At 50.3% G+C, this 19,504-nt stretch overlaps 1 protein-coding gene and 1 long non-coding RNA gene across 3 annotated transcripts; both read left to right on the top strand.

The window, feature by feature from the left end:
* Positions 1 to 75: 75 nt before the first annotated feature.
* On the top strand, positions 76 to 3,837 carry ALYREF (Aly/REF export factor). Of its 2 annotated transcripts, XR_012426343.1 has the most exons (7): positions 76 to 339; positions 841 to 972; positions 2,341 to 2,488; positions 2,681 to 2,794; positions 3,086 to 3,149; positions 3,251 to 3,428; positions 3,524 to 3,837. XR_012426343.1 is itself a non-coding variant. In XM_065532152.2 (6 exons), the coding sequence occupies exons 1-6, from the start codon at positions 82 to 84 to the stop codon at positions 3,536 to 3,538; spliced, it is 795 nt and encodes a 264-aa protein (XP_065388224.1). In that variant the 5' UTR covers positions 76 to 81; the 3' UTR covers positions 3,539 to 3,837. The 2 variants fall into 2 exon arrangements, 1 of the variants encoding a protein (XP_065388224.1); XM_065532152.2 differs by lacking the exon at positions 2,681 to 2,794.
* A 167-nt stretch (positions 3,838 to 4,004) lies between these two features.
* LOC141408871 (uncharacterized) lies at positions 4,005 to 15,747 on the top strand. The gene is made up of 2 exons (XR_012426345.1): positions 4,005 to 4,143; positions 15,621 to 15,747. It is a non-coding gene; the product is annotated as an uncharacterized lncRNA (long non-coding RNA).
* Positions 15,748 to 19,504: the final 3,757 nt, after the last annotated feature.

The raw sequence follows: 19,504 nt of genomic DNA, 5'->3' as shown, positions 1-19,504 counted from the left end.
CGCTCCGAGGCCGTGGCACCGGAAGGCCTCACGAGGCGCCGGAAGTGACGCGCCGGCGTGCTGACGCGCGGGCTCGAGCCGATGCCCGATTCCGCGCCCGCCATGGCCGACAAAATGGACATGTCTCTGGACGACATCATTAAACTGAACCGGAGCCAACGAGGCGGCCGCGGCGGGGGCCGGGGCCGCGGCCGGGCCGGCTCCCAGGGCGGTCGCGGCGGTGGGGCGCAGGCCGCCGCGCGAGTGAGTCGAGGCGGCGGGCCCATCCGGAACCGGCCGGCCATCGCCCGCGGCGCGGCCGGCGGAGGCGGCAGGAACCGACCGGCGCCCTACAGCAGGGTGAGTGCGGAGGCCGGCCGCGCCGGAGAGCGGGAGGGGACCAGCCGGGGCCGGGGCGTCTCGCGGTGGAGACCCGGGCCGGCGGACAGATAGGGCCGGTGGAGCGGCCGCCCGGAGGTCCGGAGGGTGCGTGTGGGCGCGGAGGGGGTGGTGGGCGGGAGCGAGGTCGTTCTTTCGGGGCCCGGTCTCGGAGGCTGAGACCCTTCCCGGCTCTTTGTTTGTTCCGGCCGCCGGGGCCTCGTGGCGGCAGGAGAGGAGGGGACGCTGGGCGCGGCACCGGCGGCGGGAAGTTAGTCGAAGGGAACTGAAGTTGTGCGGCCGCGGTGGGACCGTGCCGCCTCGGGCTGGGGCAGCTGCTGCGCCGGAGGGAGCGCCGGCGGCCCCGTCTCGGCCGGATCCTCTCAGGCCGGGAAGAGGAAGGGTCCGGAGTAGCCGTGAGGGCCAGGAAAGGCCTGGACTGAGACTCACGGATCTGCTGTTGTTGCGGTTTTTTTTCTTCAGCCAAAACAACTTCCCGACAAGTGGCAGCACGATCTTTTCGACAGTGGCTTCGGGGGTGGTGCCGGCGTGGAGACGGGTGGGAAACTGCTGGTGTCCAATCTGGATTTTGGAGTTTCAGACGCCGATATTCAGGTAAGAGACGAGGGCTTCTCGGTGAGCCGTTCGCCCTGCACAGGACCGATCGTGATTTGGGGGAGGGGGCCCTGAGTCCCCTTCCCGCCTTAGCGAAGGGAGCGCTCCCAGCTCTCAAGGGCTGCAGGACAGACCTAGCTCTAGTAAAGCCGGGCTCAGTCCGCAGGCAGGTGCGAGCCTAGCCGAGCCTGAGGAACTGCTGCTGATAGTGTGAAGATGGGTTCTGTGAGTGAACATCCCCAGCCAGGGCTTCCAGTTTCTAACAGGGACCAAAACTGATCAAATGTGAGTGGTTGTTGGCTGTTTAACCCAGCCCAGTTGCTCTTTAAATGTTGTGCCCCTTTTAGTGGGTTAATGTGAGAAAAATAATCTTTTTTATGTACCTTATGAAGCACAGGAAGCCTGTGTGATTTTCTGGCTCTGTCTGCCTTGAGTATTGTCTTATAAAGACGTTGTACGCTGCGGTTTTATCACTCCCCACCCCCGTGTCCCTTCAGTGACATGATTCTCAAGCCCATCTTTGGTTGAAGCTTTTCTTTTTTTAAAAAAGAAAAATTGAATCCCAATGGCATTTAAACTTGTTTTCTGGTTAAGAAATGATTTTTTGGGAGTCAGTTTTGGAGATGGCTGGGCAGGGTTCAGTTGCCCACAGCCCAGCCATTTGCCTTGGGAGGACAGAGTAGGGCCAGTGAGCACTCACAGTGTCTCAACACTTTTTTTAAGGTGGTTTCTAGCATCCACTGGAAACCGCTTTTGGTGAACTCCAGTTCCCGCTGTGTGCCTGCGGCCGGAGTATCCCCACACTCTGGGTTCCCTCTCCAACTCCCAGCCTGCCTGAGGTCAGGGCAGTTTCCATGGCAGCGCTTGACTTCAGACTTTGCGGCAGGCTTGAGTAGGAGGAGAGGGAAAGGTGAGCCAGAATCTGCCTCTGGGGGAGGGGCTGGGGTCAGGGCTCCCGAATCTACAGGCCCTTCAAGCTGGTCTGATATCGGACTGCTTCCCTTGCTCTTGCTCTTGATCTTGGCCTTTACCGTTTCTTGGAACAGCCCTTGGGTGTGTTGTAAATTTTCCTTCGTTGAGGAGGATAGTGGCTTAATTTTGTGCCCTTTGCTAGTGGGCTTTGCGACTTCCTCTATCTGCATCATGGTACACGTGTCAGGTCCCCACAATGGCAGGAGCCCTCAGACCCAGGTGCTCTTGGAAGTTGCTGTCCCTTCTGCCCCACCCTTCCCTCATTTCCCGTTACCACTGTCCTGCCTCCCAGGGAACCACCCCCAAAGCAACTCACGCTTCCAGGGCCTGTCCCTGGGCCACCAGAAGGAACCCAGTTTTGTTGCTTTTCTGACAACTGTTCTTTGCAACTCCCAGGAACTCTTTGCTGAATTTGGAACGCTGAAGAAGGCGGCTGTGCACTATGATCGCTCTGGCCGCAGCTTAGGAACAGCAGACGTGCACTTTGAGCGGAAGGCAGATGCCCTGAAGGCCATGAAGCAGTACAACGGCGTCCCTCTGGATGGTGAGTCTGGGGGTAGACCCACGCTGACTGTGGGGCTTGTGGAGTTTGGGGCTGGCACCTGTCCAGGTAGGAAAATGGGGTACCCCTGTGGCTGAGGACACTTTGCATTTGCCCCTTTGTCTCTCTCTTCCATCTGCCACCTCTCATGCTGCCCCACACATCTGGACCAACCTCTTGTGAACCCCCATCCAGCAAGCTACATCCCTCCCCTCCTTCAGCTCCTTCCGGAAGATTCACTTCTGTGAAGCCTTCTCAGAACCGCCATAGTACACCTCTGAGTGCGGGGCTGTAGTCGTAAAGACAAAGGTACCGGTTCTTCTTCGTCAGGTCACCCACACCTCTCCACCCACGAGCACCCTGACACCTCAGCAAGCAGCCCACCCAGTCTGGACTGAGAAGGATGAGGAGGTGTTGGTGGGGTTGCTTCCTTGCCATTTTGTTCTCCCACCAGTATCTCCAGGCCATTTCCCTTGTCGGGGGCATTTGAGACACACAGAGGCCCTTTCCAGTGTTTGCATGGAGACCAGGGTGTGGTGCCAGCTGGGTTGGTTTCAGAGCCTCTCATTAGAACGTGCCCTCTTGTATTCTTTGCCGCAGGCCGCCCCATGAACATTCAGCTTGTCACATCACAGATTGATACACAGCGGAGACCTGCACAGAGGTGACTTCCGGGGCCTCTGGGGAAGGGTGTTGGCCTAGGGTGTAGCTGTATTGCCCTTGGGGTTCTTCCAGCTATGCGAACGGTTTCGTTTTCCTTGCTAGCGTAAACAGAGGTGGCATGACTAGAAACCGTGGCGCTGGAGGTTTTGGTGGCGGTGGAGGCACTCGGAGGGGCACCCGTGGAGGCGCCCGTGGAAGAGGCAGAGGTGCCGGCAGAAATTCAAAGCAGCAGCTTTCGGCAGAGGAGCTGGATGCCCAGCTGGACGCCTATAATGCGAGAGTGAGTCCCGGGGGAGCCAGCTGGGGGCCCGGTCGAAGCCACAGTGGGGAGCAGGCCTTCTGTGAATGCGAGCCTCTTTTTCCTCTGTGTTTCAGATGGACACCAGTTAAACAGACCGGCAAATCCGCGTGTGGAACAGGACCCAGGCGTTTCCTCTTGCTCCCTGGTCGGGGGTGGGCGGTGGCTGGGGCTGTGCGGCCAATGATGGATTTGTTTCTTTTATGTTTTAAAATAGGATTTAAAAACTCATGTAAAGGTTTTTTTTTTTTTTTTCCTTTTTTTTTTTTTTTAAATTCTGAAACAGACCTGTTTTGTACCGAGTTATTTTTGGGATAAATTTTACCGGTTGCTGTTGTGGAGAAGGTGGCGTTTCCACCTTTTCCATAATAAAATAGAAATGTGTGTAGAACTGGAACTGTTTGATTCGTCCCACTGTTGGAGTCCAAGCCTGGGCTAGGACTTTGGTGTCTGTCCAGCTGGTGGGGGGGAACCTGAGTTGGGGATGGAGGGTGCAGCCCCATCTGGTGTTGGACGCCTGACGCTGGCATGGGTTGTGGGGGTGGTGGGGGGTCCCCACTCCTGGAGGGCCGAAGCTGCCTGCTTCCTTTCTCATTCTCTTTCTTGCCTCACACCTAACGCCTTCCTCTCTAACTCACCAGGTGGGAGGACACCTTTGCCCGGAGCCACCTGTTGACCCTTGTGCCTGTGCCTCCAGGTGAGGGGAGGTTGGGGTGGGGCGGGCTGCCCTGTGTGCTGTCCACAGACTTCCCACAGCCAGAGCATCTCTGGGCTATTCCTTCCTTTCTGGTACTTTGGTTTTCAGAGAAACGTGGATTCAGCAGTTTTGACTTTGTAGTGTAATTCCTTTGTTTTTCTATATTTTTTTTTAATGTTGCCACAGAGCAAGGTATGAGGATTCTCTCTTAGTTGTGTATTTGATGAAGTGACTGGTGGAAGCTGTGACAATCTGTCCATTTAAGAGTGGGGCGGCTGGGCGTGGTGGCTTACACCTGTAATCCCCAGCACTTTGGGAGGCTGAGGCAGGCGGATCACCTGAGGTCAGGAGTTCAAGAGCAGCCTGACCAACATGGCGAAATCGCGTCACTACTAAAAATACAAAATTAGCTGGGTGTGGTGGCGCATGCCTGTAATCCCAGCTACTCGGGAGGCTGAGGCAAGAGAATCGCCTGAACCGGGGAGGTGGAGGTTGCAGTGAGCTGAGATTGTGCCATTGCACTCCAGTCTGGGCAACAAGAGTAAAACTCCGTCTCAAAAAAGAGTGGGGCAACGCCTGATACCTGTAATCCCAGCACTTTGGGAGGTCAGGGCAGGAGGATCTCTTGAGCCCAGAAGTTGGAGACCAGCCTAGGCAACATGGCAACACCCCGTCTCTACTAAAAATACAAAAATTAGCTGGGTGTGGTGGCATGCTCCTGTAGTCTCAGCTAGTCTAAAGGCTGAGGTGGGAGGATCGCTTGAGCCCTGGAGGTCGAGGCTGCTGTGAGCCATTATCATGCCGCTGCACTCCAAGCTGGGCAGTGGAGAGAGAGCCTTATGCCCCCGATGCTGGATTGGTGACAGCACTTTGAGAATGAGATGGGAAGGGGGACAAGGAAGCTCCCGAGTTTTGCCTGATGCCACTGTCCCACTGCTGGGATGTACAGAAGACCAGGGCAGTGGGTAGTGGTAGTGGAGAGACAGACAGGAATATACGCCGTGTCTGCAGAAACCTTTCCCTGCACCAGCGGCTCCTGCGGGCACACATCCCAGGCTAAGCTTGCTTCCATGCTGGGATGGACCTGGCTGAGTCATGGGCAGGGGAGTGTGACTAAGGGTGGCCCTTTCACTGTTGGTCACAGATGTCACTACAGGTCAGCAGCTGCCATCTAAGCAGCTTGCCCCATGCCAGCCAGGGCCACAGTGTAGAAACCCAGATGAGCAGGATGACTAATCTTGGCCCTTCCAGAAGCCCAGTCTAGCAGGAGAAAGGATTACTAAGTACCTAGCTTTAGTTGCTGTGAATGTGACAGGAAAATGTGATCAGTTCAGTGAGTTGGAATCAGGTTATCCCCAAGCAGGTGCCCTTGGCCTGGCCTCAGTGTTGGAGCAAGACCTGAGCAGGCTCATGCCAGGCAGGGGGGCTGCTCTCGGGGGCCGTGCTAGGACTGGCTCCCTGCTGCTTAGGAAGTGGAGAGGGCACCTGGTGGACTGGTATGATCAGCCTCTGCAGGGTGTGACAAATGCCAGGACTGACAGGCAGCGCTGCTTTGGTTGTGCAGTAGTGATGTAACAGGTATTTGGAGGGAGGAATGACTTACTGGCATTTGGGGCTTACTGGCATTCTCAGGAGTGAGGGGCATGGGAATGAAGTATTATGAGGCCTTGGGGGACTGGGTGGGTAGGTGTCGTTGCTGAGGGGTGTCAGCATCTGGAGTGCTCCGCATCGGACAGGCTGGGCAGAGGCACCAGCTGGCCCGCAGGAGAGCACCGCCTAGAGCCAGACCTCTCCAGTTTGTCAGCTGATAGCACGTGGACACGTTGAGGTAGTGTCCACATGTGGCATGGTCTTGGGAGGGTTGGAGGTTATGGAAGTAGAGAAAATGATGTCATAGAAACAATAGCTGGCATTTGCTGGGGGTCCAGTGGTGGGTCTTTGAGGCAGGTGCTGCCGAGTGGTCAAAGGAGAATGACCTGATTCTGTTCCTGGGGTGGGGGCAGGGCTGGCCATTTATAACTAGGGTAGAGGCTGGGTCTGGAAGCCACTGGGGCTTTTGGTGGGCAGCAGGTCAGGTAGCTGGGCTGAGCCTCATCGTACCCAGCCTTCATTTCCTTATTCATAAAACACAAAACCTTACTTTACTTCCAAGGCTAGAGAACTATTTAATTTATTGTCCCATTGGGGGGCTTATGAGACAGGAGCGGGCTTTTCCACTGACTGCACAGACAGCAAGTAGACCTGAGGTCTTGGCCAGCTGGGTCCTCTCCTGAAGGGTGCTGCCAGTCCTCCGGGCACAGGGCCTTGCAGGGCAGACACTCCACACTGCCCAGCGCCCTGCTGCCCCCCCACCTGGTGACTGAGTGATGTTTTGCTCAGGCAGCAAGCTATAGCCAACAAACTGAACTGACAGCCTTTGCCCCATGGGCACTCGCGGGGAACCATCTCTGCCTCTGGCAGTCCTGTAGGTTCCGTGGTGCCATGTGCCTGTAATCCCAGCTACTCCGGAGGCTGAGGCAGGAGAACCGCTTGAACCGGGGAGGTGGAGGTTGCAGTGAGCCGAGATCGCGCCATTTCACTCCAGCCTGGGTGAAAAAGAGTGCAACGCCGTCTTGGAAAAAAAAGAAAGCACAGGGATTGACCCAGATGGGACATATGACTGAAGGGTGGCAAAGCCAGATTACACTCAGGGTGTTCAAATGTGGGGAGAAAAGGGAAGCCCTGTTCTTCCTGGTCCCTTTCCCTGGCCGGCATGGGTTGAGAGTAGGAACTGGCCAGCCCCAGGCAGGAGAGGCAGCATTCCTGTGGGACTTGGAGCTCTTCCAGGGTGGCTCATGGCCTGCCCAGCTCTGTCTTCAGCCTGGGGTCCTTGGAGAGGGTCTCAGGTGTCAGCGTGCAGCTCCCACAGGTGCTCTGGCTTTTGGCTGGTGTGCACAGAGATCTAACCAGCAGTTTAGGAAGCTAATTGAATCATGTTCAGCCTCCTGTGGGTCAAGGGGCTACATTGTTGCTCTCAGAAATCCTTTCAGATCTCATGAGATGGTTATGTCTGCATCTGGCAACAGAGTTGTCATGTAAATGAGAAACTTTTCGTTCTTACCTACAGTGAACTGATGGTCTGATACAGGAAACATACAAGTGATAGGTTGCGGTCTAGCCTAACGGGAGTGGAGTGTGCGGCATGGTGGGAACACAGGCTGCAAGAGCACTCCTCTCTCAGGCTGCACAAATGGTCAGCCAGTGTCCGAGGCTGCAGCGCTGCTGGACGTTCTACATACATTTCATTTATCCTCTCAGCCATCTAGTAATACAGTCCTTCATTTTAGAGGTTTGTTTTTTTTTTTTTTTTGAGGGAGCACTCAAACCTTCATCTTCCTGGTTCAAGCAATTCCCCTGCCTCAGCCTCCTGAGTATCTGGGATTACAGGTGCCTGCCACCATGCCCAGCTAATTTTTGTATTTTTAATAGCGACAGGGTTTCACTGTGTTGGCCAGGCTGGTCTGGAACTCCTGACCTCGTGATCCGCCCGCCTCGGCCTCCCAAAGTGCTGGGATTACAGGCGTGAGCCACCGTGCCCCACAGGAAGTTCATTTTCTTACCCCACAGATACGTGGAGCCTGCTGCACTCCAGGCACCATTTCAGGTGCCAGGGAAACCAGCAGTGAATGAAACACGAAATCTCTGTCCTGGTAGAACACACATTCTAATGAGGAAAAGACAGAAGACAGTGAAATACAAGATGTCAGATGGCGAAAAGGCTGTGGAAGAAAACAAAGGGACCAGGGAGGAGCTGGGCGGGACCCGGCCAGTCTTAGTTCTTCAGGGTCAGGCCTGCCCTCAATAAATAAATGGGTATTGGGGGAAGCTTCACTGGCAGAGAATGGCAGGTGTAAAGGTCCCATGGTGGGAACACACTTGGAAGGCTCAAGAACAAGCCAGGCCCCCAGCATGGCCAGGGTGGGCAGTTGACACGGCATTAATACCTGGCCCCTGCTAGGCCATGAAGGAAGGAGCCCTGTGAGGACATCACCCAGAGGTTGTGGTCTAGCCTGGGGAAGAGCCAGCCAGTGTGGGGAGGCCACGGGCTGGGGCCCGGCATGGAGGGCCTCGATGTAGATGACACCTGAAGGCAGAGGACGTGGAGTAGACTGACTTCTGTTTTGTTTTAAAAATATATAAAATATAGGCCGGTCTTGGTGGTTCACGCCTGTAATTCCAGCACTCTGGGAGGCTGAGGAGGGCAAATCACAAGGTCAGAAGATTGAGACCATCCTGGCCAACATGGTGAAACCCCCGTCTCTACTAAAAATACAAAAATTAGCTGGGCATGGTGGTGCATGCCTGTAATCCTAGCTACTCGGGAGGCTGAGGCAGGAGAATCGCTTGAACCCGGGAGTTGGAGGTTGCAGTGAGCTGAGATTGTGCCACTGCACACCAGCCTGGCGACAGAGTGAGACTCCGTTTCAAAAAAATATATATACACACACACAGAGACATATACGTATATGTACACATATATATACATATATATATAATACAAAGTGCTTTCTTTTTTTTTTTTTTTGAGACAGAGTCTATCACCCAGGCTAGAGTGCAGTGGCGTGATCTCAGCTCATTGCAACCTCCACTTCCAAAATTCAAGCAATTCTTCCGCCTCAGCCTGCAGCCTCCTGAGTAGCTGGGACTCCACCTGTGCTCCACTACACCCAGCTAATTTTTGTATTTTTAATAGAGATGGAGTTTCACCATGTTGGTCAGGCTGGTCTCAAACTCCTGACCTCAAGTGCCCACCTCAGTCTCCCAAAGTGCTGGGATTACAGGTGTGAACCACTGTGAGCCACCACACCCAGCCTAAACTGTTCTTAAAACTTGTTTATGCCTGGGTATGGTGGTGTTTCCTTGTAATCCAGCTACTTGGGAAGATTGCTTAAGCCCAGAGATTTGAATCCAGCCTGGGCAATACAGTGAGACCCTGTCCCACCAGCCCCCAATAAAAAGTACAAAAAAGAAAACCAGTTTTTTTTTGTTTTTTTTTTTTGAGACGGAGTCTCGCTCTGCCGCCCAGGCTGGAGTGCAGTGGCCGGATCTCAGCTCACTGCAAGCTCCGCCTCCCAGGTTCACGCCATTCTCCTGCCTCAGCCTCCCAAGTAGCTGGGACTACAGGCGCCCACCACCTCGCCCGGCTAGTTTTTTGTATTTTTTAGTAGAGACGGGGTTTCACTGTGTTAGCCAGGATGGTCTCGATCTCCTGACCTCGTGATCCGCCCGTCTCGGCCTCCCAAAGTGCTGGGATTACAGGCTTGAGCCACCGCGCCCGGCCAGAAAACCAGTTTTTTAGTTCAAAAAGTAGCATTCAGTAATCACAAAAGGGTATTTACCCTTTTGTGGTTCCATTTGGTACACATTGGTGCGAACCAAATTGCCTTCCCAGGACCCTCCGGGGAGAATGCTGTTACTTACTGCAGGGTTGTCGGAAGTAAGAGCTTTACTGAGATGTAATTAACATTATGAAGTTCACCCACTTAAAGTCACTGCACAGGTCAGCGGCTTTCCCTATATTCACCGTGTCACACATCCACCACCATCGAATTTCAGAAAAAACACCTACCCACTAGTTAGGCCAGGCGCGGTGGCTCACGCCTGTCATCTCAGCACTTTGGGAGGCCGAGGCGGGCGGATCACCTGAGGTCAGGAGTTTGAGACCAGCCTGACCAACATGGAGAAACCCTGTCTCTTACTAAAAATGCAAAATTAGCCGGGCGTGGTGGCACATGCCTGTAATCCTAGCTACTAGGGAGACTGAGGCAGGAGAATTGCTTGAAACTGGGAGGTGGAGGTTGCAGTGAGCCAAGATCGTGCCATTGCAGTCCAGCCTGGGCAACAAGAGTGAAACCCCGTCTTAAAAAACAACAACAAAAAAACCTACCCACTAGCAGTCACTCCCTAGCCCCAGCGACCACTAACCTTCATTTTGTCTCTGGATTTGCCTATTCTGGACATTTCATAAAATCAGTGTCATTAGTATCTACCTTCTTTGACTTAACATAATAGATTTATTTTTTTTGAGACGGAGGCGCTCTGTCGCCCAGGCTGGAGTGCAGTGGTGCAATCTCGGCTCACCACAAGCTCTGCCTCCTGGGCTCAAGACATTCTCCTGCCTCAGCCTCCCAAGTAGCTGGGTCTACAGGCGCCCACCACAACGCCCAGCTAATTTTGTTTTTGTATTTTTAGTAGAGACGGTTTCATCATGTTAGCCAGGATGGTCTCGATCTCCTGACCTCATGATCCATCCACCTGGGCCTCCCAAAGTGCTGAGATTACAGGCATGAGCCACCACACCCGGCCAGGTTTCTTTTTTTAAGAGACAGGGTCTCGCTTTGTCACGAGGCTGGAGTGTGGTAGCTCAATCATAGCTTACTGTAAATGCAAATCCTGGGCTCAAGCAATCTTCCCACCTCAGCCTCCCAAGTAACTGGGACCACAGGCACATGCTGCCACATCCAGCAAAGTTGTTTTTTCTTTTCTTTTTTTTTTTTTTTTGAGATGGAGTTTCACTCTTCTCACCTGGGCTGGAGTGCCATGGTGCAATCTCGGCTCACTGCAACCTCTGCCTCCCGGGTTCAAGTGATTCTCCTACCTCAGCTTCCCAAGAAGCTGGGATTACAGGCACCCGCCACCATGCCCAGTTAATTTTTTTTCTTTTTTTTTTTTTTGAGACGGAGTCTTGCTCTGTTACCTAGGCTGGAGTGCAGTGGCATGATCTCAGCTCATTGCAAGCTCCGCCTCCCGGGTTCACGCCATTCTTCTGCCTCAGCCTCCTGAGTAGCTGGGACTATAGGCGCCTGCCACCATGCCCGGCTAATTTTTTGTATTTTTAGTAGAAACAGGTTAGCCAGGATGGTCTCGATCTCTTGACCTCGTGATCCGCCCACTTTGGCCTCCCAAAGTGCTAGAATTACAGGGGTGAGCCACTGTGCCCAGCCACTAATTTTCTGTATTTTTAGTAGAAATGGGGTTTTCCCATGTTGGCTAGGCTGGTCTTGAACTCCTGACCTCAGGTGATCTGCCTACCTTGGCCTCCCAAAGTGCTGGGATTACAGGCATGAGCCACCACACCCAGCTTCCAGCCAGTGTTTTTTTTGTTTTTTGAGACAGTCTCGCTGTCTCCCAGGCTGGAGTGTAGTGGCGTAATCTTAGCTCACTGCAAGCTCCATCTCCTGGGTTCACACCATTCTGCCTCAGCCTCCTGAGTAGCTGGGACTACAGGCACCCACCACCACGTGGCAGATGTGTTTTTAGTAGAGACGGCATTTCACCCTGTTAGCCAGGATGGTCTCTATCTCCTGATGTGCCCGTCTTGGCCTCCCAAAGTGCTAGGATTACAGGCGTAAGCCACCGTGCCCATCCCCAGCCAGCGTTTTTAAGGTGCATCTGTGTTGTACTATGTCTAAGACTATTCCTTTTTATGGCCGACTACTGGCATAGATATACCACGGTTTTTTTTGTCTATTCATCTGTTCATGGACATTGGGGTTGCCTCCACTCCATGACTTTATAAGAATGATGCTGCTGTGAACATTTTTATATACATTTTATATTAACATCTTTTCAATTCTCGAGTAAAATTGCTGGGTCATGAGGTAACTTTAATTTTTTGAGGAACTGCCAGACTTTTCGAAGCAGCTGCAGCATTTTATATTTCTACCAGCAATGTATGAGGGTTCCAATTTCTCCACATTCTCACCAACACTCATCTTTTATAGTTTAGTCATCCTACTGGGTGTGAAGTAATATCTCATTGTGATTTTGCTTTGCAGTTTCTTCTTTGTAATTCTTTTTTTTTTTAATGTCTTTAATCTCTATCTTTTTTATGTCTGGACTGAATAGACGTTACCATGGATAAATCGCCACCGTGGCAGATTTAGAAGGACTTTACTTGGAAACACACATATCCTAAATGGAATTAAATTTCCTATTATCAGTGGCATTCATCACATTCAACAAAGTTGCATCATAAAAGGTTGATTTTGTTGAGCATAATGAATACCTGAACTCCAGTTACATAAAGATGAGGATCATGTCTCTTCCTATTACCTTATGTCATTAAGTTTTATAGAAAAACTTGTCTCAGGCCAGGCACAGTGGCTCACGCCTGTATTTCCAGCACACTGGGAGGCTGAGGCAGGCAGATCACAAAGTCAGGAGATCGAGACCATCCTGGCTAACACGGTGAAACACCATCTCTACTAAAAATACAAAAAAATTAGCCAGGCGTGGTGGTGGGCGCCTGTAGTCCCAGCTACTTGGGAGGCTGAGGCAGGAGAATGGCATGAAACCGGGAGCAGAGCTTGCAGTAAGCCAAAATCGCACGACTGCACTCCAGCCGGGGTGACAGAGCAAGACTCTGTCTCAAAAAAAAAGAAAAAAAAAAAACTTGTCTGAAAAGTGCTATGATATTCTTGCTGAAATGGACATAGTACCATCTCAGTATCTTTAAAAAAAAAAAAACTAAAAACTAAATTTTTAAAAATTGTGTTTTGAGACAAGGTCTCCCTCTGATGTCCAGGCTAGAGTGCAGTGGCACAAACACAGCTAACTGCATCCTGGAACTCCCAGGATCAAGGGATCTCCCACCTCAGCCTCCTTATGCTGGGACTACAGGCAACCACCACCGCACCTGGCTGGTTTTTAAAACTGTATAGATGGGGTCTCACCATGTTGCCCAGGTTGGTCTCGAACTCGTGCACTCTTCTTGCACTCTAGGGATCCTCCTGCCTTGGCCTCCCAAAGTGTTGGAATTACAGGCGTCAGCCACCACACCCAACACAGCCTATTAATGTCAGTCTATTTCTCTGTTTAACTACGAATTTCCTGAAATGTTACCATTTTTATATTCAGATTTATAGAAAAGAAGCTTTTGTCTTTTATGACCTTGACACTTTTGAAGGGTACTGTCAGCTGTTTCGTAGAATGTCCCTTGCATTGGGGACTCCGACCTTATGACTGGACAAGGTTTTTGTTTTTTTGGTTTTTTTTTTTTGAGATGGAGTCTCACTCTGTCTCCCAATTTGGAGTGCAGTGGTGTGATCTCAGCTCACTGCAACCTCTGCCTCCCAGGTTCAAGCGATTCTCCTGCCTCCGCCTCCCAAGTAGCTGGGATTACAGGCGCCCAACACCACGCCTGGCTAATTTTTGTATTTTTAGTAGAGACAAGGTTTCACCATGCTGGCCAGGCTGATCTTGAACTCCTGACCTTGTGATCCATCTGCCTTGGCCTCCCAAAGTGCTGGGATTACAGGCCTGAGCCACCATGCCCTGCTGGTTTATTTTTTGGCATGAATACCACAGCTGGGATGTCCTCTTCTCAATGCATAGTGGAGATATGCAATGTCAGTCTGTCCAACTCTTGGTCGTATTAGTTCAGGTGGCAGTTGTGGCTGCCGGGCCTTCTCCACTACATAGTTACTGTTTTCCCTTTGTCATCCATAAATACCTTGGGGAGATACTTCCAGACTAAGTGAATGTCTGTTTCTCTTCCAAGTTTTACCCACTAATTTCTAATTTTTTTTTTTTTTTTTTGAGATGGAGTCTCACTCTGTTACCCAGGCTGGAGTGCAGTGGCACAATCTCAGCTCACTGCAACCTCCGCCTCCCAGCTTCAAGCAATTCCCATCTCAGCCTCCCAAGCAGCTGCGATTACAGGCACACGCCACCATGCCCAGGTAATTTTTTTTGTATTTTTAGTAGAGACGGGGTTTCACCATGTTGCCCAGGCTGGTGTTGAACTCCTGAGCTCAGGCAATCCACCCACCTCGGCCTCCCAAGGTGCTAGGATTACAGGCGTGAGCCACCGCACCCGGCCTACCCACCGATTTCAGCATCCACTGGTGGGTCTTGCAATGCAGTAATTATTAACTTAGTTTTCAAAGGTGATTTTTGCATTTTCCTCATTCCTTTGACGTTTATTAATTGGAATTCGTCTCTAAGAAAGAGCAGTCCCTTCTCCAGCTTTTTTTTTCTGAGACAGGGTCTTGCTCTGTCGCTCAGGCTGCAGTGCAGTGGCTGTATCATGGCTCACTGCAGCCTCGACCTCCCGGACTCAAGTGATCCTTCCATCTCAGCCTCCTGAGTAGCTAGAACCACAGGTGCTCACCACCATGCACAGCTAAGTTTTTGTATTTCTTGTAGAGATCGAGTTTCCTTATGTTGCTCAGGCTGGTCTCAAATTCTCGAGCTCAAGTGATCCGCCCACCTTGGCCTCCCAAAGTGCTGGGATTGCAGGCATGAGCCACTGCGCCAGACCTACCATTTCTTTCTTTAGATGTGTGTATCAGTATGAACTCAAGGGATGTTTGTTTGAGTCTGTGAGTCATAATCTGATACTGTCATGCTTTGGCCACTGGGAGCTCCTGGAGATTGTCTCCTGTGCCCCATCCTTATTTAAGCACTTCCTTATTTTGGGATGTCTTCGGTTTTCCTTGTCCCAGCTCTGGACCCAGCTACTTCTCCAGGGAGCCCTCCCTCACTGGAGACGGATTTAGCAACCAAGACCTGGGCAATGGCTGTGCTTGTTGCTTCTGGGCCCTCCTGGGACAGAGCTGGGAAGTGGATCTGTGACACGTGCTTATGCATTTACCCCCGTTGGTTTCTGTAGCTGTCCAGTTCCTACTGTTCCGGTCTCACCTGCCCCTTTCCTTATGTGTAGTTTCTTCCTGTGACAGGGGTAAACCTGGCTCTCAGATTGACACGACATTCACTTATGCCATGTCAGTGCTGTAGGTGAACTGCTCAACCTGTGCCCCCAGGAGGCACAGTCACTATGGAGGGCACCTTCCTTAATTGTGCACTGTTGTTTTTGTGTTTGACCTGTAGCGTCTACAGTACTGGTTTCAAACGTTGCCTAGATCTTTTCTTTCCACCTCCTCCTGCAAATTATGTGATTTGCATAATTTGTACATAGTTAGGTTCATTTGTTAGTTTGTATTCCTTTTGGCTTCCCCCATATCCTCGTTGACTTTTTCTTTCTTTTGTAATTTATGTATGTTATAATGAAATTTATATGAGGGTGTATAATTTTCATAAATGTTTATGGTTTACATGTATTAGCTGTTATTATTAAGAAGTCACCCTGGGATTGACTGGCCAACCATTTGGTGAAAGATAGCAATAAATAATACATCATGAAAGATTTTAATGTAAAAATAAAGCCATGAAAGTACCAGGAAATAAATCTTTTCATTTTAATTACATCAGCTTGTCTGTGATCATGCAGCCTAAGGTAGGCTAGAGTTAATTTTTATGTTATCTCTACACATTATTGAAGTGAATTATAAAATGTTGTAGCATGTTAATTACTTGTAAATTAATATCTATATATGAAAATTAATGTGAGCATATATTTAGTATATAAATCCTTCATAAGTAATTCAAGTTACTCTTAATGATATCTTAAGACTTAAGATTCCTTTTTTTTTTAGCTTGTGTTGAATATATCAACATCCAAGAGTTGATGATGCTGCTTAAGGAAAGAAACCTCATGTTTACCTTTGGAAGTTGTAAGGGCACTGACTTATAAAAATCGGGAAATAAAAGGAAAGAATCAGGCATTTGTCTTTTCTGTATGAAGTATTTAATTTTGGGGCAACAATTGATGACAGGGGGTCCTTTTTTAAAAAAATAAAGAACTCCAGCTAAGAAATACAGAAATAATTAGAAAATCAGGCCAGGCACGGTGACTCACGCCTGTAACCCCAACACTTTGGGAGGCCAAGGCATGAGAATCACTTGAACCCAGGAGGCGGAGGTTGCAGTGAGCCACGAGTGTGCCCCTGCACTCCAGCCCAGGCAAAAGAGCAAGACTTTCTCAAAAAAATCCCAAAATTAGAAAATCAGCATTTTGCAGTGCCCAATAAAATGATGCATGTGAGAAACAGTGAAAATTGACGATGACAGTTGAGGAGGCCACTGATAATGGGTGGACCGGACCAGCCCAGCTTCCCAGAACCAACCATACCTCACTACAGGTAGGACCAGAAGACAAGTCCAATGAGGTGAAGCAGCAGAAGGCCCCCAGCACTGCCTCTAGAACTCGCACTGGGCTCCTCCTGCCTAAGAAGGGCAGAGGATGGGAGAGGGTCCACAGGACACCGGAGGGATCAGCCCAGCAAATCCAGAACACAGGACATTGTCAGCAAAACACCTGCTCCTCAACACCTGAGTGGCACGAAGCACAGAAGAGGAAATGGAGGCAGTGGCCTCCCAGTGCACAGCGTGGCCTCTGTCCAGACCCTGATGTGGGGACACGATTGCAAGAAGAAGAAACTTGGGGAAAATTGAGCAGAGACTATTAGATGTCAGAAAGCATTGGCAGTTGTGGTGGGTGTGTTCATGGTATTGTTAGGTAAAAAAGAAGAGTCCCTATCTTTGCAGGACAGTAAGGACTTTTTTAACTTCTGTAAGTCACCAACCTGGGCAACATGGCAAAACCCATCTCTACAAAAAAAATACAAAAAGTACCCAGACTCATTGCTGTAACATAAAAAAAAAAAAAAATTAACTGGGCATGGTGGTGCTACCTGTGGTCCCAACTACTTGGGAGGATGAGGTGGGAGGATCCCGTGAGCTCCAGAGGTCGAGGCTGCCAGGAGCCAAGATTGTGCTGCTGTACTGCCTGGATGACAGAGCAAGACCCAAAAAACAAAAACTTCTGTAAATCAGACAGTCTCACAAACTCAAAACAAACAGAACCTTGGGAAACAATTACCACCAAGAACATGAATAGGCAGTTCACAAACATGGAAAAAGCTGGAAGCTGGACAAAGTAGTACATGCCTATAGTCCCAGCTACCTGGGAGGCTGAGGTAGGAGGATCACTTGAGCCCAGGAATTCGAATCCAGCTCGAACAACATAGATCCTATCTTAAAAAGTTTCGGCCGCGTGTGGTGGCTCGTGCCTGTAATCCCAGCACTTTGGGAGGCTGAGGCCGGCAGATCACAAGGTCAAGAGATCAAAACCATCCTGGCCACAATGGTGAAACCCCGTCTCTACTAAAAATACAAAAATTAGCTGGGCATGGTGGCACGTGCCTGTAGTCCCAAGCTACTCAGGAGGCTGAGGCAGGAGAATCGCTTGAACCCGGGAGGTGGAGCTTGCAGTGAGCCAAGATCGTGCCATTGCACTCCATCTCAAAAAAAAAAAAAAGGTTTTTAAAAAACAAAATTATTTTAAAAGTTCCAGTGATGCAAGAAAGTCAGTTAAAATAATGTGATGCCATCATTCTAGGACATAGCATTGGCAAAGACATATGTCTGTGTGTGTGTCTTTTGGGTTTTTTTGTTTTTTTTTTGAGAGACAGGGTCTCTCTGCTGCTGAGGCTGGAGTGCAATGGTGCCATTTCAACTCACTGCAACATCCGCCTCCTGGGTTCAAGCAATTCTTCTGCCTTAGCCTCCCGAGTATCTGGGATTATAGGCATCTCCCATCACGCCCAGCTAATTTTGTATTTTTAGTAGAGATGGGATTTTTACCATGTTTGCCAGGCTGGTCTTGAACTCCTGACCTCAGGTGATCCGCCCGCCTTGGCCTCCCAAAGTGCTGGGATTACAGGCATGAGCCACCATGCCTGGCCCTATGTGTACAAAATTTTGAAGAATCTTACAGACCAGTGAGTTTTCAGGGTTGCAGGATATAAAATCAACATATAAATCAGTTGTATTTTATATATTAGCAACCAACAAGCCAAAAATGACATTAAGAAAATTCCAATCACACAGTACTAGAGAGACTAAAATACTTAGGAACAAATTTAACAATAAAGTGCCAGACTTGTGCACTGAAAACTAAAATACTGAGCTAAATTTCCACTTTTATGGTTTGGGAGATACAGTATTGTTAAGTTGGTAGTTCTCCCCAGATTGTTCTATAGAGTCAACAGAATTCCTATCAAATTCCTTTTCCCAGGCCTTTTTATAGAAATTAAAATTTGTATTAATAAAATATAAGTTAAATGTATATTAATAAAGTTATGTGGACATTTATAGGACCTAGAGTAGTCAAAACAATTTTTTATTTATTTTTTTTTTTTATTTTTTTTTATTTTTTATTTTTTTTTTTTGAGACGGAGTCTCGCTCTGTCGCCCAGGCTGGAGTGCAGTGGCCGGATCTCAGCTCACTGCAAGCTCCGCCTCCCGGGTTCACGCCATTCTCCTGCCTCAGCCTCCCGAGTAGCTGGGACTACAGGCGCCCACAACCGCGCCCGGCTAATTTTTTGTATTTTTAGTAGAGACGGGGTTTCACCGTGGTCTCGATCTCCTGACCTTGTGATCCGCCCGCCTCGGCCTCCCAAAGTGCTGGGATTACAGGCGTGAGCCACCGCGCCCGGCCAACAATTTTTTATTTTGAAACAGGGTCTTTTTTTTTTTTTTTGAGACGGAGTCTCGCTCTGTCACCCAGGCTGGAGTGCAGTGGCGGGATCTCGGCTTACTGCAAGCTCCGCCTCCCGGGTTCACGCCATTCTCCTGCCTCAGCCTCCCGAGTAGCTGGGACTATAGGCGCCCGCCACCTCGCCCGGCTAATTTTTTTGTATTTTTTAGTAGAGACGGTTTCACTGTATTAGCCAGGAAGGTCTCAATCTCCTGACCTCGTGATCCGCCCGTCTCGGCCTCCCAAAGTGCTGGGATTACAGGCTTAAGCCACCTCTCCCAGCCTCTTTTTTTTTTTTTGAGATGGAGTCTTGCTCTGTCGCCCAGGCTGGAGTGCAGTGGTGCGATCTCAGCTCACTGCAAGCTCTGCCTCCCTGGTTCACACCATCATCCTGCCTCAGCCTCCCAAGTAGCTGGGACTACAGGTGCCCGCCACCATGCCCAGCTAATTTTTTGTATTTTTAGTAGGGATGGGGTTTCACCATGTTAGCCAGGATGGTCTCTATCTCCTGACCTTGTGATCCATCTGCCTCAGCCTCCCAACATGCTGGGATTACAGGTGTGAGCCACCGCGCTCGGCCTTTTTTTGGTTTTTTTTTTTTTGGAGACAGAGTTTTGCTCTTGTCACCCAGGCTGGAGTGCAATGGCACAATCTCGGCTCACTGCAACTTCTGCCTCCCGGTTTCAAGCAATTCTCTTGCCGCAGCCTCCTGAGTAGCTAGGATTACAGGCATGCGCCACCATGCCTGGCTAGTTTTATATTTTTTAGTAGAGACCACACTTCACCATGTTGGCCAGGCTGGTCTTAAACTCCTGACCTCATGTAATCCACCCTCCTCAGCCTCCCAAAGTGCTGGGATTACAGGCGTGAGCCACCGTGCCCAGCCTATGGTGAATAAATTTTCAACAAAGACGGCGAGGCATTGCACTGGGGGAAATC

Source organism: Macaca fascicularis, chromosome 16 (genome assembly GCF_037993035.2).
Source record: "Macaca fascicularis isolate 582-1 chromosome 16, T2T-MFA8v1.1".
Lineage (NCBI taxonomy): Eukaryota > Metazoa > Chordata > Mammalia > Primates > Cercopithecidae > Macaca > Macaca fascicularis.
This window is presented reverse-complemented; position numbering and strand designations above follow the sequence as displayed.